This window comes from Dermacentor albipictus, chromosome 4 (genome assembly GCF_038994185.2).
Source record: "Dermacentor albipictus isolate Rhodes 1998 colony chromosome 4, USDA_Dalb.pri_finalv2, whole genome shotgun sequence".
NCBI classification, from domain to species: Eukaryota; Metazoa; Arthropoda; class Arachnida; order Ixodida; family Ixodidae; genus Dermacentor; species Dermacentor albipictus.
The window spans coordinates 82,707,824-82,732,725 of NC_091824.1; the positions used below are offsets into that span (position 1 = coordinate 82,707,824).

Sequence of the window (24,902 nt, forward strand, 5' to 3'; positions counted from 1 at the left end):
TGCACCGTTGAAGCGCGGGCTGGGCCGCTGCCGAAGAGCTCAAATTTGACGCAAAAGTCCGCTGTTTCTAAGACGCACCTTTCAATTCTCAGGAATAAAAAAGTCGGTCATGATCCATATAAATCGTGGTCAGTCGGGCAACGTTTTCTAGTAACACGGTTCTGGTCTACCATACGTTACACGCATTATCATGTTCTAGTGCACTCGTACAACGGCTTCTTTTTTAAAACCATTTTAGTGATTACCTTTGAAAGATAGCTTAACAATTAACAAAGGAATCGCATGCCACGTTCCAAGTACGACATTTGTTATGTCCACGTTTTTACAGACCATACATTATCACTTATGCCTTCGCACTACTGCTTTAACGTTTAACTGCTTCAGGCCACCTTATTATAGGCTGTGTGCAGACCGAATGGAAAGGAAGGTCACACAAATGTCAGTTTTACGGCACGTTTATTGACAAGGTAATGCAACAATGTGAATGACAAGAATACAATGGGAATGCATGGCTGCAAGAAGTCCCAGGTCCATGGTGTCAGCCTATTCTGTCTTGACTTTCAAGGAGGACGATGCTGTTTCCCCTGACAACCTGCAAAAATTGCACAATGCAGGCCACTTGTTAGAATCAAAGCCAAAACTCTGTGCAATAGGAATACTTACCACCATACCAATGTTGTGCTTCTCTCCTCCCTTTGTTTCCTCAACAGTCTCATCGAGGACGAGGTTCATGAATGGATCAAAACCACGCAGGATTCCGGTGACGACACGGCTGCCATTGAGCCTCACTAGAGGTGAAAAATGAACAATGTCTTTGACACCAAATTCATTTACTTGATAAAAATACTATGCTAGTTCACGAATTTATTATAGACAATTTCTGAAGAACATAATGTCTGTCTGTTCTTTAAAACACAACAAACAGCAGCAGAATGGGACTAAGACAGGACAAACAGATGACAGGGGCACTGACTTCGTAAATGAGTAACCCCACCAATCCCACATGGCCAGGATCCCCCCCTTAGGAATGCAAGCATTTCTTCACGTGGGTGCTTTTTACTTCTTCGAAGATTTTTTGCCTATATCTTTCACCAACACACAATAAACTTTAGGTGGAGGTCAGCACCTACGTCGTCCGCTTGTCTTGCTCTCGTTCTTCGACAGTTTACCATATCATGTCGTCATATCAACAAGTCTGGTTAACAACCATTCTGAAAACATTAGTTTAGCAAAGTAAAAGGCCAGAGGGACTTCCACACCTAGTCGTAGGCTGCAATGGCACAAAGCAAAATAAAGGAAAAATCATTTAATCAAAGGGCTCAAAGTCCTAAATGATCAATCTGGTTATAAGAGCCAGCCGAATAAATTTTACCGCGCTGGAGTTCTCCCACGTGCACTCACAAAATTGAACAAGAGTATTTTTGCATTCTGCCAGACTCGAATGTGGCTGCTGCAGCTTACATCAGCAAAGAGTTGCGACCTAATTGTATTAAACACTGACACAGCACAGCTCTTAAAGGTATCAAGACTCTAATAAATATAAAGATAAAAATTCTGGTAGAACCTATTTCATGATGAATGTAGACGCTAATATGATTAGCATTGAAGAAATGCAGTGACACACCATATTGCCAACGCCGAAACATGTCATGCATGAGGCATATATGCCACCGAGCTCCTCTCGCGCACTTTCCACTAGACATGCTAGGCAAGGTCTGAATGTGGCGTGTACGAATGCAGACAAGATTGTCCAAATATATACGACACAGGTTTAATTCCATCCAGCACTGGATAAATTTCAAAGGACTTTTTTGTCACTGAACAGCAGCACATGCCCAGTCATCCACATTGGTTCAAATCCATTCCCTCAGCACAGCAGCCCAACGCTCTACCCACTAGACCATGGACCACCATGGACTACCCAGTGACAAAAGTTATCAGGAAACCGGTTAGAGACACCGATACATAGATAGCTACCTGAACATGCATGAAGCATTCTAAGAATGGTAATCGCACTAACAGAAAACAACTGAAGTTTGGAACCTGTAGTTCCATTGTAGGTGAGAAATAGAGGTCTTGAGGCCAATTTGAACTGTGGCTTACACATCCCAAATGCATGTTTTATTCATAGTTACCACATGGCTCATGTACAAATCATAACAGTTTTCACTTGTCGACACACATACTACCCTTTACGGAATACTGTGTTACAGGAGGAAAATGTGAGCAACCAGGTTGGTGACGTAGACTTTCACCAGAGAAGACACAGAGCTATTATTGCAGTAACTTACTTGGCTGCTCAGCTAAAGCATAGGCAGCCACGTGATCTCGACGTTCAATTCCTATCCTCCACTGATGAGAACACCCATGCGCACAAGCAAATTTCTAATGCATTATAACTTGTTGGACAAAGCGTCACGAGCTGTCGCTACCAGTGTTGTTACTACTAATGTTCCTCCAATCTCCAGCTACTGCTTCGGACCATGTATGCTGAACGCTACAGGGCATTTCATCAATGCTGACGTGAACTTCAACGCTGCCAAGGCAGACTGCTCCAACTACTGAGACCTAGGACATTGCAATCTTACCTGCACTCCAGAGTACTCCTACTCAAATGACGACCCTGTTCGACCTACAAGCATGCTTTGTGGAATTCCACCGCCACCTTTTTTCCAGGCGCCGGGTCCGCCCCCCCAATACCATGGGCAAAGTGGCGTCGCATTTTCCAAGTCTATGTGGAACTGGCCGGAGACGCTACTTTTGATTTCAAAAAGAGGATTCTTCCATCCGCCCTGGGGGTTGAAGGCCTGCATACATATTTCGAGCTTAAAAAGGCCCAGATGCAGGCGTGGAAGAGTAAAAATTAATCGATCGTGGAGTCCGCAGACGTGTACAAGGAGATGCTAAAGATGCTGGAGCAACACTTCGTAATGATATTCAGTGAGTCATCAGCAAGGAAGGAGGAGCAGAGTGGTCAGAACTTGGGGCAATTTACAACCATGCAGGTGAATTCAATTGGATACCGCTGCCAAGTAGAACAAGATAACGGTCGATGGCACGAGCGGCATCCCTGGCTGGAACCCGGTAGGAGCCAATATAGTAGGAGCCAATGTAGCAAGTGCCCGGCCCAACCATCAATCACCTGCTACAGCTGCAGGTTCAGGTATCACCTCGCAAGTTCCCCAACCTGTCCAGCTCGAGATGCAGTTTGTTTTAACTGTGGAAAATGGCGGCACAGAATCCATGTGCCGCTCCACTGCACTGGCATCAAGAAACAACATCGTCGGAACGCAAGACACCAATGCTCGAGAGACGCCTACAGTCCTCAGCGTCTCGTGTACAGGGGCCCCTACGAGTGCCGAGCATCCTGAGGAAAGGCATTCGGGTGCCCACGACCACGCCTAGTCCTCCAACCTATGACCACGCCTAGCCTTGCTCCTATGAGGCCTACTCCTATGCCTACATCCATGAAACATACTGTTTTGATGCCTACTTCTCCGAAGAATACTTCTATCTATACGCCTCCATTACTTGCTTCGAGGCACATTCCCCAACCATGCTCTCTCGAGAGGGGAGAAGAGGCGACGCAGTTCACTTCGCTGCTGGACTTGCCGGGCAACAGGTCAACCGTGCCAGATGTGGCTTCTGTGGACTTGCTCTGTGCCGGACGTCTATGGATGCCATGCGGTTGCATACGATGCAGCCTTCTGAGACAACGGGCTCATGCGCTCATATCCCATGCTACCGCCAATGGACACCGGTCCACAGTGTCCACATTATTACGTGAATCACAGGACGCTGCTACTACTTGTTCACCACTTCGAGCGTCAGCTAGAACTCAACGAACCGGTGGGGCCTGGGGTTTTCGACTTGTGAATGCGTGAACACTTGCAGTTTGTGCAGAGGACTTGGATGGATGGGCAAAAAGATGCCGGAAGGCTTGGAATCTGTTTGGACACCACGTTACTTGATCATACTGTGTACTTTGTTTGTGTGTGGTGTGTACTTTTTTTGTAGTGTATACATGGTTGCCGTGTTGTGTGCAGCTACCATTTACACTTATGTTATGTTCTTTTCAAGAGGGGGATAATGTGATGTCGTCCATATATCCACCGACAGGGACGCCCCAAGCGGCAGTGAACAAGCTCTGTTGGCGTCACCTGGTGGCATGCCTATTTATACAGGTGCCACCATGATTAAACGGTAGATGGTACAAGTTCTTCAACTGTTCATTTGTCTTTCCTTCCACGCTGTCGGCCGACAGCCTGCGGCGCGATCCCCCTTTTTCTACGGCGGCACCTCCGCCGCCGCCCGGGCCACCGTCGAGGACATAACGCTTTAATATAGAATAAAGCTGCGCAGTAAGAATTACTCAACCCAAACACATCATCATCATCTTAAAAAACGTGGAAAATTAGTAATTAAAAAACCCCATTCGATTTTGAAATCAATAATGCAATTTGTTCTCACCGACTGGAGCCTTGTAGCAAACAACGTTAATTTATGCATTAATGCAAGGCAACAAATGAGGTTACGGTGGGGCAAACCATTCGCACAGTGGGATGTCACAAGACGTATGCCTGTGTCGTGACAGAACGCACGCTTTACAAGACACGACGAAGTTAATGAACTTACATGACAGCTTCTTGTCCATGTACCTGAAATGAAAAAGAAAGTTAGCATAAAAAATCTAATCAAAACTCACGCATAAACTAGAGAATATATGAATAGCCTAGGTCAAATTAGCAGAACAATAAGCGCGTATCGCTGAACGCGATCTGTTGCTGCGGCGTTCCACGGACACATTTAGCTGCCGGTGCAGTTATAAATGACAGATGTAACTTACTTCTTCAGCTCTGGAGGATGCGCCTTGCTCATTTTGGTTTACTGTGTCTGGAATGACTACACGAAAACGTTTGCAGCCGGCGAACCACGCAGCTTTTTAATCACGTTGACAACGCAAGGCGAGCGTTGACCCACGGTGACTAGCATAAAACCACGGTGTCGCCGTGTTTATCCGACTATAATTTATCTAATTCATCTTGATTAATTTTTATCCACAATTTACGAAGGCTTTCTAATTTTGAAGTACACTTCACTTATATCATAAAATTTTTATCTGTCAACTTTTTTCTCTGACTTGACTTTGATATCTACATGTAAGCCTTATTCAGCCAATCCGAATCTTCATGCGATGTGTCGCATTGTTTTGGGTTTTCGTTTTTCGGTTGTTTGGCGGCTGGTACGGTTTTCTCTGCGGTTGCGGATGATGTCCATACCTGGCGACGTCGATCGTTAAGGTTATGTAAACGCATTGTTTTCGGACAAAACTGACGCAATGGACACTCAAGAAATCACAAAAGATGTTTGGTCAATCGTTGAGCAGCACATAATGTTTCATGAGGTATGTTTGGCATTGCCTAGGGAATTAGCGTCCTTGTCGCTCGTACTCGGTACTAATTAAAATGAAATTATTACAGGCCGGTGAATCCATAAACCGAGAGAAGTTTGATGCTATTGTCAACTTGCTGCAACAAAAACAACTAGCTTCTGTCCTGACACCTTGGTTCTTATACGAGTACGAGAAGCAACTACGACGAGACGTCATCCCGAGGTTCTGGTCCAGCTTCAAATCCGCGGCCAAGTCGAACCTAAAGGACACCAGAGTCAGTGTACACTCTACATTGTATGCAGCACTCAAGTTTCGCTGGTAATTCTATCTCTGTTCTGACATGGATACGACTGCTCATTCTTCTAGGTCGCTTTTAGAAGAGCCGTCACCGAATTGCATACAACGATAGAAAAGTGCCAGTCAAGTGCCCGGTTCATCGCCTCCACGCAAGTGAGGCAAGGCGGCAGTGACGCGACAGAAGCCAACATAGTTCCTCGAAACTCTATCTTAGACTTGGTGTACGACAGCCTGCAAGCAGCGTTGAAGATGTCCGTGCCATCCGAATTCAACCAAGTCTTGCTGAAGTTTTACTCCGCTGCATTCCGGGCATTTCATCGTGTAGCAGGTAAGGGTTGTACAAACGTAGCATTGTTCTGTCTTGTGTTAATTTTCGTTGGGCTTGTAAAGGTGAAGTTCCTGTACAATGGTGCAGTTGCCTCACTAGCGATTTTGTTAGATCACCAAGTGATCCAAATTCCCTAAAGGTTTCATGCCACGAAGAGATTGATGGTCCAGTATTGCTTATATGCTCATCTTTGTATTTCAATGAGTACCTTATTTTGAATAGGCTAGCGATCAAAAGAAGGCAGTGAGTAGCCAGTAGGTGCAAGAAAGTCTATGCCATGGTCTCTTACCCTGCCTTTGCTTTCCAGAATGTTCTAAACGGGTTTGTCGAAACTGGCTTAGTGTGCATCTTCTTTGAACATTTCCCATGTAAAGTTGGTAGAGATTTGTGAATATATACTCGAAATTTTAAATATAAATCAAATAGTCTTTCCTACTTTATAAGAGAATTCATTGTTTGGAATTGCGAAATATTAATTTCTTTTTGAATATGAAAGATAACACTTATCAAAGTCTTTGCACAGAAGTACCGATGCAATGGAGACAGTTTCGAATGAGTGTGCTGCAGGGAGCCGTAGTTGTTGAGCAGAGGCTCCACTCTCTGGGAGTGAACGCACAGTATAGATAACTACTGCTCAATAACTTTAAGTCATTCTATGAAAATGCCTCTCTTATAGATGGCCGATAGATCGCTTATTTCGACTTAAACAAAGCAATTTATTATTTAGCCAGTCTCGGCATGCCTGCGTTCCATAATATGGTTAAAATAATATGCAGCAATATAGTTACACTTATCTCCATCAACGAACACAATACTTTGTGGGGATCTAGTGATGTGCTACGATGTCAGAGCTGTCATTGCCTCAGTGAACCAGATGTCTAGTTGTGAACATTGTTACATGCTCATAATAAATAATGTAAATAAATCTTTTTTACCTAGCTGACCCTACATAGACTTGTATTTCACCTTGTTTCGAAATTAGAAAATGCTCGATTTAGTTAGAAAACTTAACTATTTGCGCACTGCTAGAAGCAATATTGCACTTGGTAATGGTTGTCACTGCCACATGTCATTTAACTGCACACAAAGTAATCCTGTAAAGTTTTGCACATTTAGATGTATAAAGCTTCTGTTCATGGCTGATTCATGGTTCAAAGCACAATTCATCGCTGATGCCTGTCTAGACCGCTTTTTGACAGAGCACGTACAACATTTGCACATATTAAAGCAAAACTCTGACAAACTCCAGCTCACTTTTTTGTTTACAGATAAGACCTAAAAACATTTGGGAGTACTTCTTAACCCCTTAACGGGTAACTGCAGCATTTCGTTAACCATATTAGGGTATTGTCATTTTAAAATGGGCAATCCTGTCGCGAGTAGAGTGGTTCAATTTGCTAAGAAATTTAGCAATAATCTTAAATAACCAATAAGCGAGATACCAAAACCGAAACTGGTAGCTGCTTTGTGTGACGTCACAATCAGTTGGTGACGTCAGACCCTACACTACCATAAAGTAAACACGTAGAATGCATGTTAAACACGGAATAAACAAGGCGCTAACACCAAGGCAGCGAAGCTGATGATGTCTCCTGATGACACAGGGACCTTTTACAGATGTTTCCATCTAGACAGCCGCAATTTCAGCGACTATTTCAACAGTGGGAGTGTAGTATCTGGCATCGCAAACACGGAGTGGCCAGTAGAAAGTCACAAGTCGGGAACACGCGGCCAATCTTCAAAATTAATTTTCAGGAAAACTAAATGACTTTCAGCCATATTGTTTGGTACAGGTAATCGGAGTTTAAAAGAGAATGTATATTCAAAATTTTAATAAAATCAGTGGACATAGAAACATCGCCGGAGTTGCCCTTAAGGCCTTTTTATTCTTTAATTTACCGTAATGGCTTTTCTTTTTTCACATGATATACTAATATACAGAAACGTGTCTTACAATAGTGTGGAAAATAAATTCAATAAAAGGATGATGATAGAATGTTCACCGCCATCTACATTATGAAGTGGGCTTGTTGCAAGCCAAGAAGTGGCAATCACTCATGAATAGCTAAGGTCATCAAGATTCCACAAGGGGCTAAAATAAAAATTGATCATAGCTACCACACTTTTACAAATAAAACATTTGAATACCACTTTTCTTCACAGGGGAAGATGATGGAAATGATCAATTTGAATGCACCGGATGCGAGCTGGACACTGAAAACTGTGAATGCTCACTGCTTCTTGATGACTTTGAGAACATTAACAGGAAATTGTGAGTAAATTCATAAATGCAGGCTCCTAAAGCCTCACACATTGGTGCTTAGCATTGGGCTATGCTATTGCGTTAAGCTCCCGCCTGCATATCTCTGTTTTCGTTCTAGGCATGATCTTCGCTTGCTAGATGCTGTCGTTCGAGATGCTGTTTCGACGGTTGCATACAAGTACATTGAAAAGCACATACAAAGCACCTGCAGGGGGAACTTCGAGAGCCGATTCTTGGATAACCTGGAGAAGGTACTGAAGGCATTCACAAATAGAGTGCGTTTTCGCGTTCCATTAAAATGATTCAGGCATGTGCTGTTATTGTGGTATTGCTTTCCTACTTCTACGGGCATTTTCATAAGTCACACGTGCTTTCATGATGATCAGCATGCATGAAAACTAATAAAAGATCATAAAAACATACGGCAGCTGCTGTCTAACAGCTGAGCATTTATTGCAAAGGCACTGACGACAAGAGATGGACACACATCTATATTTGCATTAAACAGTAAAGCAATGGTAGCAGTAAAGAAGAGAGAGAGAGAGTCATAATTGAAAGCACCCAAACCCTAAAAAGCCATGATCCACAAGATCAACTGTTATACAAAAGTGTTATTCCTTCGCCAGTGCAACCAATGGCTGACTCGCACATGTCTTCATATTTTGCATTTGATATGCTTGTGCCAGTTCCTGGGTGCACTGTTGCTTTTTGTTCTCTAAGAACTGCTCAGTTGCCTACCTGTATCAATGAAAATTCTGCAATAGGCAGTTTTCCTGTTGTATGTTTTTGAGCTTCATGGATTTTTTTTTCTTTAGCATGCAGATTTTTTTTGCCATTGCAATGTATAATTTTTTGCTTTAGTGGCTCACCACAACCGTCATGGAGTGGTTCCGATTGCTTTACAAATACGAAACTGGGCCAGAGACAGATGCAGCGCTTAGGTCTTTAGAGGTATGCTCCCCTTTCTCTTTCATGCTTTGTGCAGCGACATATTTTGCTGTACGAGTGATGCAGTCTAACCAACCTTTTTCGTACAGGACCACTTGCGGTATTTCCTGTATGACACTTATGTCATGGCACGTGTAGACCAGCTCTTCAATATTATCATAGAGTTTCCTGAATCACAAGCTGCCCTGGAAGACCTCAAGGACTGCCTTGAAAGAACAAACCTAAAGTCGAAGGTCATTCACTCTTTAAAGAGCTCCATGGAAAAGCGACTCTTGCATCCAGGTATGTCTTTGTGCAAAGCAGCTCTTGTGGCTGCTTTCAAATCTTAAGTGCTGTAAGTGCATATATAGAATAGTAAATCGAGCTGTGAATCTCTGCCTTGGCTTTCCATAAGGACATCACAGCCGTAGTTAGGCAAGAGTACTGATTGTTAATTCTGGAACGATTTTATATACCATATACATTCATATGCATATGTACATATGAATGGTCTGGAACTGTGGTGGAGAAAATTGTGGTTCCCAATGGTAAAAAAAGCAGCCAAGTGTAAATCCTTGTTTCATATTCACCTGCAGCGTGAACTATGAAGCACCCATTCACGTATGAACAAATAGTTACATATTTATGTCTTTCACCTTAAAGTGGCATGTTTTTCACCGATGCATGGTAGAAGCTGGTGTCTAGCACATTCAGAGCGCAGGTTCTAACCAGATTTCGGCGGGCTTGCTAGAAGGTTTGTTCATTCAGTGCACATGAACTTTTAGGACTCAGCAGCATGAAACCCAGTTATAAGGATGGCATGCCTTTTAAGTATAAGATAGGAACTAATTCCTTGTGGACCAACAGATTTAGTAGGATATTTGTGATATCAGTAGGTGTGCATATGACTGCATAATATTTATGCACATGTTGGATTTACTTCTGAATAGATATACATGTGGAGGATATTCTATTATTTGGCGAGAGTACTTGAAGCTGCTAGGTTGTGTGCAAACGGCTGGTAGAGCAGTGAGCATTGTTGCTTTACATGAGCATATGTTCATTTATACCAATTCTCTTCTCCATGCTCAAAAACAAATGTTGGAAACATAACAGTGAGGATGATTTCATTATCTTCGCTTTGAGGTGATCTTGCATCATGCATTGCAGTTCTGTATGTGTAGTCTTTTCTCCAGCATTTAGGGACAAAATTTATGATTTCATACCAGTCTTACAAACATAAAAAAAGATGTTCTTATAAAGACATCTTGAGTAAGCGAGATGCCACCATTCCTCTGGTTAGCTTAGTAGACACTATGCTGCTGCCAACAACACACATTGCAGCACAGTTTGCTCTGTATGAAAGATTGAATGACACTCCTTCTTGTGCTGTATAAACCTCCTACGAAAGATCAACCTGCCTTCCATTCTAAACATCCAGAAACATATAATTTATTCATGTTGTAATACCATGGAATTTTTTCATTTATTTGAACACAACTGCCTTGCTGTGCATGGTGTACTTGGTGCATAATGTCCAGCACATTCATCTTGACAGTCTCAAAACATGTTTTCAGGAGTGGAAACAACTCAAATATTGACTGCATATATATCAGCAATCAAGGCATTGCGGGTTCTTGACCCAACAGGATACATTTTGCAACTTGTCTGTGAGCCCGTGTGCAAATACTTGAGGTGAGGTGCCCTGCCTAGACCTCTTTTCTTAATTGCTGTTTGCATCTTCCTACAATAAGAACTGAGCTTATTGGCCTGGATATCTTTTATAAAGTGGCAGAACTAGTACTGTTAGTTCTGGTACACCCTGAATTACAAAAATGAATTATAGCCTTGTGGTTAAATGTATGAAAGGTGTTGCAAGTAGTACACATTTTCTTAGAAAAAAATTGTACTATTCTTGCAAAGAGCATTTCTTTAAAAAAAATGTTAAAAAAAATGTTTCTATTAAGTAACCTTTGTAGGGTGCCTTGTTCACAATGTGAAATATTGCAACGTGACTTTGTAGTTTAGTGCTAAAAGAAAGAAAAACTGGCTGTCTTTTCTCTTCTGTGGATTACTCCTAAACAACATTCTCTGTAACCTCTAATGTTTGTCCCTCTTAATTATCAGTTACACCAAACTGTACTTAAATAGACTTCCGGTGTGACACTCACTAAGAAGTAGGTAACCTTTCTCTTATTGGTTCCCTTCCTCTTTTTTTTTTTCTTTCTTGTGCTTGTTGTAGTGCACAAGAGATTCAAGACCTCTCATTTTCTGATTATTTAGGATTGTGATGTCTAAAGGAATACTAGCATAAAAATTGCCCTTGTCTTTTTTGGGGGGAGGGGGGCAGGGAGAGGAGGGGAATAAGTAAAACTCCCTTTAAACCACAGAAAAAAACTGGCAAGTGTCAGAACATTCTAAATGAATTATTATAATAGCACTTGTTTTTACAAACCAGTTTTGGTACCCACGAAGTGGATGCATCATGAGTGACATCGCAGTACAGTGGCCCACTTTGTTCTTGCAATTGCTGCAGCTGCCTTGCACAAGTGCAGCTAGAAGGAATGCCTGTGGGAGTCTCTCTCTCTCTCTCTCTCTCTCTCTCTCTCTCTCTCTCTCTCTCTCTCTCTCTCTCTCTCTCTCTCTCTCTCTCGTCATCCTTCTTCTTATTCTTTCTTTTCTCTCTCTCTTTTTTTTTAAGCACCGACGAGCATATCTAACCGTATCATACACAAGAGCAGAAAATTGTTGTCCGTCTCATGACGTCACAATGTAATGTGAACAATGCCAAGTCAACTGTTTCAAGACGTACCTTTGTATCGAAATAAAATATCTTACTGGTGCTTCCCAACCATTGTACTTGCTAGGTGAAACCTTTTAACATGCAAGGACTGTGTGGTAGAGTCTACTACTACTTGAAAAATGTGTGTCATTACTTCTTTAAGTTATATGATTCAAAATGTAACAGTGTGACCTCTTGAATGAGGACAACACCAAAGAATGCAGACAAGGTCGAGCACTGATTCACAGCACCTGTCCTTGTCTGTGTTTTTTGGTTTTGTCGTTGTTCAAGAAGTCGCACTGTTACACTTTGAGTCATGCAAAACGAACTAGTAGTCCAATGGTCTTGCTTATAAGACAACCACTTTTCCTTCTGGGCAGGACACGCGAAGACACGGTGAGGTCTATAGTCTCGAACTTGACAGATGACAGCTGTGCAGAACTTGAAGGGGAGCTTGTCAAGTTCACACCGATTGCTGTTGAAGACAGCTTCATGAGCGATGATGATGACGAAGACTGGCAGAACTGGCGGCCAGCTCCACTTGGCAATGAGCAGGGTATGGATTATTTCAATGTTTTCGGCTTTAAAAAGAACATAGGTTACACACAGAACATCTAAGCACATATTAAAATGAAGTGGCTGCTCTATATATGTGGAGAGTATACAGCATACATATAGGATAGTAGTACACGACAACAATATAAATGTAGGTTTAGTTTGACAGGGTAGAAAGGAACCTCGTTAAGTTGAAGTATGTGAGTGATTTCTACTTTAGGTCGCTGTTCAATATAAACACCGTAGTAATGTTGGCGCTTAATGCAGGCTAACATTGTGCACACGTGTACTGCTTCCCAGATTTTTAATAGTATCTTGCAAGCATCAACCGTACTGCATGTCAGGGCCTTATAACAGAGTGAATTGGCAAGATTGGTGATAGTATGCACGTGCACACAAAACATACTCCAGTGCAAACGTCTTTAGCCATGCTCTTCACTTCAAGAGGACACTCGCCCTGCCATAGTTATCTGTGCAGCCTTGTTTACAAAAGATCAGTGTGAAACGGGAAATGTATGCAAGATGCATCATCCACAATGTGTTTTTCAATTTTTTTTATTACTGGAATCGTGTGTGCCTTCACATTAATATGGAAAAAAATATAGCAAAGGGATTTTATCAGCACATATGCAATATTGTTTGGTGAAAGATGGAGTCTTACGGATAACAAAAGCAGGGTGTATGTGCTCCCGAAGTGAACAGCACCACAGACGGTACTCACACTGGTGTGTGCGTTGTGACTTGCACATACTGTTGTCACTCTTGCCACTTCTCGCCATTATAAGGTGCTCACATTCTGTGAGGTCTCTAGTGAATTGTAAACACTCTCATGGTGCTCTCACTACTTATGCACTTGCATGCTTCTCACCGTTATATAAGGTGCGGACATTCTGTGTGGTCAATGCTCGTGCGAAAAAGCCAGAAGCTGTACAGAGCTTTATATATATACAGGTCCCAAAATGCACACCTATGCACCGAGTTGCTGGATATAATATAGCCACTTGTTTTCTAAAAGCAAATATTACTGAACATTGTCATCTGAACAAGCTGAGATAAAACGTTAATGCAAAGCCTTTTAGTCCTCATAAGTAGTGAGGGCACTACAAGAGTTTTCACAATTCACTAGAGAAACTTAGATGCACTGTGGTAAAAGTCTATGCACTTGAGATTTCAGGATTCACTTCCTAGCGTTACTGTATGTGATGATCTCAGTAAACTCTTAAGAAATGCCCTCTGGAACAGGGCTGTACAATTTATTTCCTTCACTGCATGATGTGTGTTAAATATCAGTAATGTTCTTGCTAAGAAGAGTGGCTCTTGGAAGGTTAATCGCATCCATCAAATGTATTTAGTATTCTTTCATATCAATCAGATGTTACCGGTAAAACTTCTTCTTGGGCGAGTTGTTTTATGTGCATTGTTATATGTATCAATGTTAGGTATAAATGTTACCAGTGTGAGATATGCAACTCCAAGCATTCGTGTTGCTATATTTACACACTCTGTGTGTGCGTGTGTGTGCGTGCGCGCGTGCATGCGTGCGCGTGTGCATCCGTGCATCCGTGTTTCTGCAGTAGAAGCTTGAATTAAGCAATATCATTCTCCATGGCGTGATTTGCAATGCAAAGCACCAAAGTGTGGAAAGAAAACAACTAAGGGACATTGAAAGAAGGACAAACACAGGCACTGCAATCATGCCATGAAATCAGGCCAACTGACCCAAATCGCTATTCTTACCCAATATCTTTGTGCAGACAAGGTTGTAGCCGTGTAGTATAAAAGTGTGCATAAAATTTTTTAATGTACCTTGTCATAGTGTCAGCCTACCGTGCACGTATACAGGTAGTGCTGGAACATAGCCTTACATCTTCATTTAATTATATCCTACTGTTCCTGAATGTCAAGCTGCGCCCTGTCCCTGTGCACATACCAGGAACAGAGGCACATTGCTCATGTGATCAGTTGCAGAGTCTATATTGTTCAGGTGCACATATTGTTCATGGCATGGACTCACGAAGAGGTGCTTTAACTAATGCCACAAGCCTGTGGTAAACTAGGTGGAGGTTGAACAATCTTTTTGAACGCTTTCTCCAGCTGCTCTATTATTTGCACTTTCTCACTCTAGCTACCAAACTTGGAAACTTTTTTTTCTATCTCCTTTTGTTGCTACCTGCGAGACACATAAGAATTGCCCTTTGTACTCTTCTGCTGTTTTCACAGCAGTGCAGGTGTCAAAAGGTGCACGCACCTCCGATATAGTCAGTATGTTGGTGAACATCTACGGAAGCAAGAAGCTGTTTGCATCGGAATATCAGGTCAGTTTGCTGAATTTGTACACTGCAAAGAAACAATATTATGTAACAAGTGGCGTGCTTAGAGATTAAATGCACAAGTATTTGTCAAACTTTCTCATCCTCAATTTTTTTTAACTTTAGGTGTCGATACACTGCCTAATTTTCCCTGATTGTTAGAAATTCTGACATTCTGTTCTCCCCTTTCCTAGTTTCAGATGTTTTCATAGTCAATTTGACGTTCACGTGAGACACAGGCAAGAAACGAACAAGCTGGTTTCTTGATTAGTTAACAAAAAATAAATCCACGCAGTAATTCTTACCTTGCCATTTGAATGAATCAAGATGGCGCGTCGTAAAAACTGCATAGCATTGCAAATCGAAATCTGGACATTTTCAGGTTTTGCTCCATATGTAGTTATCTTTCTTCCTTTTTCTTTTGTCGTCTTGTTTTGTTCCACAGGTGCTGCTAGCCAACCGCCTGCTGTCCGGCACCTGCGCCGACACGGAGCGTGAGGTGCGTTACCTGGAGTGCCTCAAGCTACGCTTTGGCGAGGCCCAGCTGCATGCCTGTGAAGTGATGCTGAGGGACTTGGCCGACTCTCGCCGCCTCAACGCCCACCTAGCTTCTGGTGATATCCCCGACTATACCGAAGGGGTGTGTACTTGGTCTGCCTTGATAGGTGGCTGCCAACAGCCACAGTGGCTTGTGCTTAGTCGCTCTGTACTGTTAGCATCGTTTCATTTCGGTTGCTTGCCTTTTATGGTGTTCATGGATTTAGCTACACAGATCAAACATCTTACAGGATGTTTGATCCTTTTAAGTACTTGCATATGATGGAGGTAAACGTCTTGAGTGCACATCAAATTGTCAAACACACTGTGCACTAGGCTAGTCTTGATCTGGAATTGGCTAACTTTCTTGTTGCTTCACTTTTAATATTGCCTAGGAAATGTGCCCCAGAATACCTTGTGCAGTGTGATAACTAGCAGACAAACCAAAACACATTAGTAAGAAAATAAGTGGGCATGCTCAAGAGAATGCTACTGTCGCAGGCTATTGATAGGGTTTCTTCAGTTTCTTTGGCAGGCACCTGAGTCCAAATGCACATATGCATTTGAGGAGTGCCATTGATGCTAGTTTCAGTGACTGTCTTTCATTGTCTGTAGTAACCAGCCATTGGTTATAAATGCGATTGTCATAAAGCAGCATGACTTTGCTTTGAGATTTTTACTGTCACCTAGGTCATGTCAGTGCAGCAACATTTCACCACACTTTACACACATTTCGTTATTTGACAACTGTGCAGATCTAATGCATCTTCCCTGTCCCTGCTACAGGAGGTCGACGTGTCCGCCATCGTGGTCTCAGCCCAATTCTGGCCAACTTTCAAGGATGAGAAGCTGGTGCTGCCACCACCTGTGCAGGCATCACTTGACCGCTACACTCGTGCCTTTGAGACAATCAAGGGCAACCGTACCTTGCAGTGGCGCCCAAACCTGGGTCAGGTCGTCCTCGAAATCGACACTGGCACTCGCACCCTGCAGCTCACTGTGTCGCCCATGCATGCCACACTCATCTACCACTTCCAGGAGAAGCGTGAGAATTGCTTTCAAATCTTTAGCCCCTCAAAGCATCTTTGCATTGTCCAAACATGCAACAATAATGAAATTAGTATCTGGGATTTCTGGGGTGGGCTGCAGGCCTTGCGGTCTCAGAAATCTTCTCTTCATCATTCTGCTACATAAAATGCATTGCAGACACTTGCACGTGATTGTCCTATGTGCATCAGTCAGCACCTTGGAACAATCATCAGTGACATTTCGGGCCACTGATTCAGAACTTCACAAATTTACTTCCAACAATTTGTTGGGAGTCTCTCAGACATTTCAACTGATGGCTTGAAACAGCTTGAGGGCAAACTGCATGGAAGTGCCTGAAGCCACGTTCATGACAGCAAAGCAGTCAGTGGATAGGAATGAAAATAGGGATTGACACCTGTACTTTCTTTTATTATGTCTTTTATTATCTTTTATTATGTAGTTTGCATTTTAAGTACTGCAAAGTGGGACACCCTGTATAGCCAGGGTGTCCCGATATAAAAAGCATGTTGCGCAAGGACAGATGGTGGCACATCAGAAGCATATCGCTAACAATGTATGTGTAGACCCACCACTGCATCTGCATTTGGAGTGCGGCGCGTTCCCGCAGTACCACCCAACAACGCCTCCAGAGAGCGCTAGCAAATATATCGGCCTACCTAAATCCAAGGGGTCTGAAATTGTCCCCCGACAAAAGCGTTGCCATGGCTTTCACGCGGAGGCGTATGGAAAAATACCCACTAGTGTTGGGTGGTCGCGCCCTTCCATACGTCAAGACGCAAAGGTTTCTCGGAGTGACGATCGATAGGAACCTCACATGGTCGCCCCAAGTGAAAAAACTGAGTGAGAAGATTTCCTCGGCGTCGCACGTATTCCGATTTTTAGCCGGATCACAGTGGGGCAGCAACTGTCGATCAATGGTGCTCCTCCATAAGGCCTACGTCGACGGAACACTACGATATTACCTCCCGATCCTGCACAAAGTGTCTCCCACAAGCAAGAGAAAACTCGAGGCAGCACGAAACAACTGCCTTCGCGTATGTCTTGGCCTTCCGAAGGGGTCGTCCCGCTCAGGGACTGTAGCAGAAGCCGGATGCCTGCCTCTGGAAGTGCTATGTTCGCAGGAGACACTTCGGATACACCTCCGCCACATCATTCATACGAAGAATCACTTTTTAAAGGATATTTCCAGAACCCGTGCTACATCCAGCTTTGGGCAGGCCGTCGGAAGCATATCTATTTCGATTCCTGCTCAGGCCTCACGAATTATGCCGCGAAACATTCCACCATGGACACTGTCCCCACTGGAAATCGTACCGTACATACCTGGAATCAGTTCGAAAAAGAAAATGCCGCAAGCAGCGACTTATCAGATAGCTTTAGAATATATGCACAAAGAATACGCAGCCGCAACGCACATTTTCACAGATGGCTCTACAACTCCACATCGTTCATCATGCGGACTTTTTGTTCCCTCTACAGGACAACGATTCTCGTTTCGTCTTGAGCGAGCGACATCATCTACTTCAGCGGAGCTCTATGGCATTAAGGAGGCCCTTGTGTATATACTTCGACAGCAGCCGACAAAGACATGGGTGATATTCACAGACTCAAAAGCAGCCCTACAAAGTATATGGAACAGGCACAAGCGTTGCAATAATCAACCAGCAGCATTTGACATTGCTTATCTTCACCACAGGGCTAAGATTGCTGGGCATTGCATAAAGTTCCAGTGGATACCTGGCCATGCCGGCATTTCGGGAAATGAAAGAGCGGACGAAGCTGCCAGAAATGGACTCCAATACCGCAAATTCAGAAGAACATATTTTACAAAAGCCGACGCTTCAACCATGGCAAAAAAATATGCCTATCAAGAAAAAGACCGCATCTTGAATCTGCCGCTTCACCAAGACAACTTCCTACGTTACATTGACCCAGAAATGAGACCGAAAATTCCACGACCACTTCCTCGACACTTAGAGACATTGTACCATCGTCTTCGACTGAACGTGGCATACACGAACAATTATCTGTACCGCATAGGACTTACCACTAGCCCATACTGTCATAACTGTCGCAACTTAGAGACAATTGAGCACGTATTACTAGAATGCCCCGCATACCACGACGAGAGACAATTTTTTGAGCACCAAATGGACATGATTTGCCCCGAACCGTTAACGTTACCGACCATCTTAGGTCCAATGCCCGGCCCTTCGAAACAGCGACGGGTTTTGGATTTATTGTTCAAATACCTGACAGAAATTGGTCAAATAGGAAAGCTTTAAGAATTGCATCCTTCCTATACAAAAGCCTAAATTTACCCGCCATGTCACCTGTAAAATTAGTATCAGGTCCAATCGGACATTTCATATTTATTTTTATCCTTTTTTTTCTCCCACTCTTATCTGAAATCTTTTAATCCCATTCCCCATCCCTATACAGAGTAGCATGCCAGCGGTTATATACGCGCCGGCAAAATTCTCTGTTTTTCTAATAAAGAGCCCTCTCTCTCTCTCTCCCACCACTGATATTGAATCCTGTGGCAAGAACATAAAGAAGCCTTTTGGCAAATTATTGTCACCAGTGCTGTCCTCCTCCTCTTGTCATGTTTGTGGTACAGATTGAGCATTATCAATTTACATGCAATTGGTTTTGCTGCTCATAGGTTTTCTACAATGCAGCTATGTTTGTACTAAGGTTTCTTTCCTTCTTTTCCTTTTCTTAATAACAAAAGATATGAAGATTGAACTAACTGGTAGTAGCAATGCTTGTACTGATGCATCTGTGATGTTTCACTCCCTCCCACCTCAGCATGTTTGACAGCTTTTCACTGCCCCTCAAAGAGCAAGCAGCTATAGGCACTGCTGTCCTATATACTGTTTGCTTCCAAGTAAGCATGTACCGTATTTTTGCACATGTAACCCGCACTAAATATGTTTTAAATTTAACAGAAATGTTGGGGCATGCAAATTCTGCGAGGAGGTGTGGCTTCACGGCAGTGCGCGCCATGCTACCGTGAAGCCACACCTCAAGGCAAGGCTTTTTGCCATTCAAAGTCGTTGATCTCCTAGGGAACCCCACCGTCTCCGTCTTCCTGTGTATTGCAGCTCCCTTCTCCCCTGTTATGATCGGCCTCTCAAGTGTGGGAAACATTCCAGCGTACTTTTCCATGTTAAGATTATTTCCCTCATCCCCGAAAAGGCTGTTATGCTTGGCCTGGACTTCGACCTCTCGAGTGTAGGAAACATTCCAGCATGCTTTCCTATGTTGAGATAATTGCTCTCTATTCCAAAAAGGTGTCACCCCTCTACGCCCTGAGCAGACACGAAGGGGAGGACCCAAAGAAGACACAAAGGGGAAGAGGTGGTTGACTTCACAACCTGACAAGGGCAACTTGTGGAAGTGTCAATGCCTAAGTTTCCCGTTGAGACATCGACTAACACAAGACCACGAGGGATCATTCAAGGCCGCCCTGGCCCCCCTGTTTGGCAGAACTGCTCGAGACTCGGATAAAGTCACAACCATGTGCCAATGAAGTGAATACATTCTTGTCTTTTTTTTTTTTTTTCATTGTCACGATGCCCGCCTTCGTAGCTGTCTCTTGATTCTTGCGGTGAAGGCCCATCTCACCCGGTCTACATTGTATGACCCCTCCTCCACAGTTGCCCATTCACCTCCTCTTTACCAGTTGCCATATTTTGTTTAGTAGCTAGCGAATAGTGCACGGCGGCACCAGCAAACTGGAACTTGGATCACAATTATGTGCGCACAACAACCATTTTTTAAGCTGGGCTCACACAACGGACATGATCGCGGACAAATCAGTCACGTGACGTGTGATGTAAATCGGACCACTTCGCACCTCGCATTCACAAGACGAAAGGTGAAAGCGCGGACGGACTAGCCTTTGCATGGGTGATGGAAATGGAGCAAACGTGATGGAGCTGACAATTTTAATGGTGACTTGGCTCCTCACTGTATCACAAAGCACTTTGCATGGACAAAGGGAATGCCGTGGGAACAGGTGACGTATGGTCATGTGATATGCAATCTGCAAGCTGAAATCACAATTTGCTCACCCGTGTGAATACATCTTTACAGTGCAGCAGAAGCTGAAGATTATCAGTATCACCGTAGAGTGAGGAAACAGCCATTGGCCAAAGATACAACACGGATGAGTCATGCATATGCGAATGTTGACTGTTTTTGCAAGGATTTGAGCAGTGTTGTGTATGGCTATTTCTGTGGGTTCTACACACATATGTTTTTCTTTCTTTCTTTCTTTCTTTCTTTCTTTCTTTCTTTCTTTCTTTCTTTCTTTCTTTCTTTCTTTCTTTCTTTCTGTGATGTTGTAATTGGGGATTTGGGTTATATGTGGAGAAATACGGTAATACTACGTTCTGTTGCCAAATGCAAGTGTCTTCTTTGAAGATTTGTCATGTATGACATGTTTATTTGAAACAAATTTATCACTTTTCCGGTCTCTTTTTCTTTTTGCACTCTCTTTTGGTATGCTTGACTCGTCAGTTTCGAGTGCAGTAATGTTCCCTCATGACATGCTTGATATCCTATTGCTCAGTACTGGGCACTCAGAACACATTCGTTTGGTTCACTTAGAGCACTGGTTTAACTCAGAGTGGTCAGAAGTGCTTTTACCTTCATCCTGGGAGTGTGAGCGACATCAGCTGGAGTTTGACGTAATAGTTCTGTGGAAACCCGCAAGGTGGAGAGAAGTAATTAATTAATTGGATAGATGTCTCATTTTCCCTTTGTTAATCAGCTGGAGTCCCGGTCACATGTCTGCTGCAGCTTTCATCATTGGCACAGCACCTGCTGCAGACCACAACGAGCACTGTAGGGCCATGCAAATGCCATGGTTGTCTACCATGTTTGTTTAGAACAGAAGGAGCACTGACATGTTCCCAATTCCGGCCTCTTAGTGGCTGAATGTTTAGCTTGAGCATGCTTTCTTTTGTGCAGGCTCTGTGTTGTTGGAGTCAGAGTCGGGGTGCGGCAGGACTTGTTAAACATACAATTAGATAGCGTTGCTTTCCTGCGGCAGCTCCATCCTTGTGAAATGCATTGCTTGGCTTGCAGCACGGTGGACGTTGGACGAGCTGAGCGCTGTGACTCAGGCATCATCAACACTCGTGCGCCGCAAACTGGCCCTGTGGCAGGGGCAGGGAATCCTGTGGGAGGAGTCGCCTGGCATGTTCACTCTGGGAAGCCATGGAGGCTCGACGGGGAGTGGCAGCATCCCACCCCAGCCGTTGGAGTTGGATGAGGATGAAGAGGAGACTCCTTCAGCCATGGCATCCACTCAAGACCAGAAGGAGAGCGACCTCCAGGTAGGGTCACTCCTTCACTGCATGATAATACCAATGGTATGGGAAAAGCAGTGCAGACATAGTGTGGTAATGTGTCGTAGTTGCCCCTGCCTGAAAAAAAAAAAAAGCTGCAAACAAAACTTGTTTTTCCTCTTCTTCTTCTTCTTTCTTTCCCCCCCTTTTTTAATGCGCGCTTGGCGAGGGACATGAGCCCATGCTTGCAAAAGTTGTTCATAAATACTGTCCATGATTAGCTGTCGCCACAGTGATCATTTTGTTATCACACCTGTCATGTTTGTGAGTGGCAGACGCCTGGACACTGGCCAATAGAGAAATTCTGTTTCATAAGAGACATTTTGTGAACAGGTACTCCTGAATACAGTATGAGGAACCCAAATTACTCCAAATTCTGAGCATGTACTATGAAAAGTTGTTTAATTTCATTTCTTTCAGTCATTTTAGCAGCATCTGTGAGTTCCTAGCGAGACGGCAAGCCTTCTGGGTCTTAACCAATTATGTGCTTACACTGATAGTTATGTGATAGTTGTGTGAATTATGCCTTAATTAAGGCATAATTCACAGAATCACACACATATACAATAACTTAGTAATTTTGCAGGCCCACGTTGCTGCAGGCTCTGAAAAATTGTTCATGTTTTAAAGGCATTGCAGAAATTTGATTTTATGCTGTGGTAGGCTACGTGTGCAAAGCATCTTTTATTTTATTTTTTTTATTTTCACATGAAAAAAATGTTTGTATAATTTTGCTAAACCGGCTCATACTGATATTCACGTAGGGCTCAATATAAAAATCAGTTCAGTTCAGACCAGTTAGACGCTTTGTGGTGGCTGGCTTGGCAAGCCTTTATGAATTTCTTTTTTTCATTTGTATGCATTTAAAAAAAGTTTGCTTGTTGATAACATTATTTTGTTTTCAACCTGTCAAAAATAATGTTGGATTAGTCCTTAAAAGGCCCCTTACCAGGTTTGGCCATTTTTAACAGACAAGTGCAGTGTATACAATGCAGGCTCACGATCATGTCTGCAAAGTATTACACGGCTGAGCACTGTGAAAGCAGCTGAAATTTCAAACCGAACACCTTGGGCGCTTCTTGAGGGATCCCCGCACTCAGCCGGAGAGTCGAGGTCAGACGCACAATTGTGCCTATGCAGTTTGCTTTGCTGAAACGTCACTCACCTTTACACGTGACTTTGAGAATCATTCAAGGCTATAGCGGTTGGGTTGTTTGATCTGTTACTTCACTATACGACTAAAGTTTAGAGAAATAATAAATCCTACAAACTGAATGTCTGCGAGTCTTTGTCCTACTCTGTGCTGTAGCAAAGACATAGTTCTGTTTTCTCTGCTGGTTCCCATGACGTGCGGTTGCACATGCATAGAATGAAATCATCTCCAAATGCGCGCTCACTGAGGGATCCACTTTAGTGTAGTGCTGACGCAGCCAGGCGTCAACGCAGGTATTCTCATTCACAGTGCACAAAATCGTGCACAGGGCGAAACAAGCCAAGTGCAACTGCTCGTGCGCAAGACCATCACAGAAGTGTGCCGTGCAGCAAGAACACAGTAGCAAAAAAAGAAGAACGAGAAGAAGACGGCAAGGCCCATGACATATACATGACTTGATCCTCCGGCTCCGATGTAGGTGAATACAGGGAAGGAATTTTGCTTGCAGAGGCTAGACTGGGCAAGCAGAGAGTGTGTATATCTTGCAGTGAAGCTCGCCTCCTGAAATGAAGGGTTTGCAACACTTCAAATATTTGTATGTCTGCTTTTGATGCACCAGTTAGAAAAATCATTGCGGTATAATTGCTGAGGGACCCTTTAAAAGTGCTTTGGCAAGGCCTTGAAAGTTGTTCCCTCATTTCCTGTTGAAAACCTTGCTTCTTGTGCTCAAGTGGGAGTTCAACAGAATATCATCTGATTAGGTAAAATCATTGTTACTAATGAAGAAGGTCACTGACCATTGCAAAAAAAAATTGTCTTGAGATTCATATGGATCCTATGTTACGATCCATGCTGTTGGGTTCTGCGTCACGAGAGACCATTAATTCACTATTTATGTTTCTACAGATCTACTGGTCCTACATAGTAGGCATGCTGACAAACCTGGAAGCACTGACGTTGGAACGCATTCACACAATGCTCAAGATGTTTGCCATGCAGACTCCCTCAACAGCGGAGCTGACTGCACAAGAGCTGCGACATTTTCTTGATGGCCAAGTCTCCAAACAGAAGCTGCTCTATTCCGGTGGGCACTATAGGCTGCCAAAATCGGACAGCCAATAAAAAATAAAGTACGAAATAAAGTGTCTAGTTCTCTGTTGTTATTCGTTATGTCAATAGGGCATATTGTTGTGTTCCCATCTTGACTTTTAGAGATAAAGCTTTTCACACCGGTAGCCTCAGTTATTATTGAAGGCTGTCTGCCTTGAATTTATTGGTTGCGATCAAAGCACGAAACATAAACAAGTATAGGCACTGTGCACGTTCAAGATGGCACAGTGAACAGTGCCACCAGAGATGCAAATTTAGTCTGTCACACGTGAAGCAGGTGACATTCCAACAATGAGATGCTGGATGCATAGTTCATGAGTACCATCTGCCATGGTCTTAAAAACTTTACATTTTCTAAGGGATTGATTTTTAGACTCTGATAATGCTGCAATGTTGCATACTTATAAAATTAAGGTTAGCGAAAGAAACATGGAAAACAGTGTCCGTGGGAGATTCAAAGTGTAGTCTAGGGTGCAAAGTACGGTGAACAAAATTTTCATGTCTCAGAATTGTGGCATCCTTTTCTAGCACCTCCAGTGATGGCAACATGTGACTGTCTTGCTGCTTTCAGCAGGTCTTGCAGGCTTGCCACCATTTTTGTCATTTTATTATTATTTTGGCTGTGATTCTTGACATATGATGCTTTATGCTATCTTTTAATGATTTTTAACTTATGATTGTATTGCGCTCAGTGTTACATTGACGAAACTAATGGACGAACATAAGGAACAAAACATGGACGTACATGATGTACGTCCACGTTTTGTTCCTTACGTTCATCCATTAGTTCCGTCGCTGTAACACTAAGCGCAATACAATCGTGAACGTCCACCTACTAG

At 43.2% G+C, this 24,902-nt stretch overlaps 2 protein-coding genes across 3 annotated transcripts; one reads left to right on the forward strand and one right to left on the reverse strand.

Annotated features, from left to right (window-relative positions):
* Positions 1–439: 439 nt before the first annotated feature.
* Positions 440–5,002, reverse strand: SNRPG (small nuclear ribonucleoprotein G). The gene is made up of 4 exons (XM_070537196.1): positions 4,847–5,002; positions 4,636–4,658; positions 664–788; positions 440–592 (listed from the first exon to the last, which is right to left on the reverse strand). Exons 1-4 carry the CDS (start codon positions 4,876–4,878, stop codon positions 539–541), a joined length of 234 nt encoding a protein of 77 aa, XP_070393297.1. The 5' UTR covers positions 4,879–5,002; the 3' UTR covers positions 440–538.
* A 170-nt stretch (positions 5,003–5,172) lies between these two features.
* On the forward strand, positions 5,173–24,116 carry mr (anaphase promoting complex subunit morula). 2 transcript variants are annotated; one of them, XM_070537190.1, is made up of 14 exons: positions 5,173–5,404; positions 5,481–5,666; positions 5,759–6,017; positions 8,181–8,289; positions 8,399–8,531; positions 9,142–9,231; positions 9,318–9,510; positions 10,785–10,902; positions 12,370–12,545; positions 14,765–14,859; positions 15,299–15,493; positions 16,177–16,435; positions 21,538–21,788; positions 23,860–24,116. In XM_070537190.1, the coding sequence occupies exons 1-14, from the start codon at positions 5,339–5,341 to the stop codon at positions 24,073–24,075; spliced, it is 2,346 nt and encodes a 781-aa protein (XP_070393291.1). In that variant the 5' UTR covers positions 5,173–5,338; the 3' UTR covers positions 24,076–24,116. The 2 variants fall into 2 exon arrangements, with proteins under 2 accessions (XP_070393291.1, XP_070393292.1); XM_070537191.1 differs by having other exon boundaries at positions 14,768–14,859.
* Positions 24,117–24,902: the final 786 nt, after the last annotated feature.

Excerpts from the sequence above, each read along its gene's own strand:
- mr (XM_070537190.1), top strand. The coding sequence starts at position 5,339 with ATGGACACTCAAGAAATCACAAAAGATGTTTGGTCAATCGTTGAGCAG. Across the intron at positions 9,511-10,784 it reads AAAGCGACTCTTGCATCCAG|GAGTGGAAACAACTCAAATA; the intron begins GTATGTCTTTGT and ends ACATGTTTTCAG. Across the intron at positions 10,903-12,369 it reads CCCGTGTGCAAATACTTGAG|GACACGCGAAGACACGGTGA; the intron begins GTGAGGTGCCCT and ends CCTTCTGGGCAG.
- SNRPG (XM_070537196.1), bottom strand. The coding sequence starts at position 4,878 with ATGAGCAAGGCGCATCCTCCAGAGCTGAAGAA. Across the intron at positions 4,659-4,846 it reads CATCCTCCAGAGCTGAAGAA|GTACATGGACAAGAAGCTGT; the intron begins GTAAGTTACATC and ends TTTTCATTTCAG. Across the intron at positions 789-4,635 it reads CATGGACAAGAAGCTGTCAT|TGAGGCTCAATGGCAGCCGT; the intron begins GTAAGTTCATTA and ends TTTCACCTCTAG.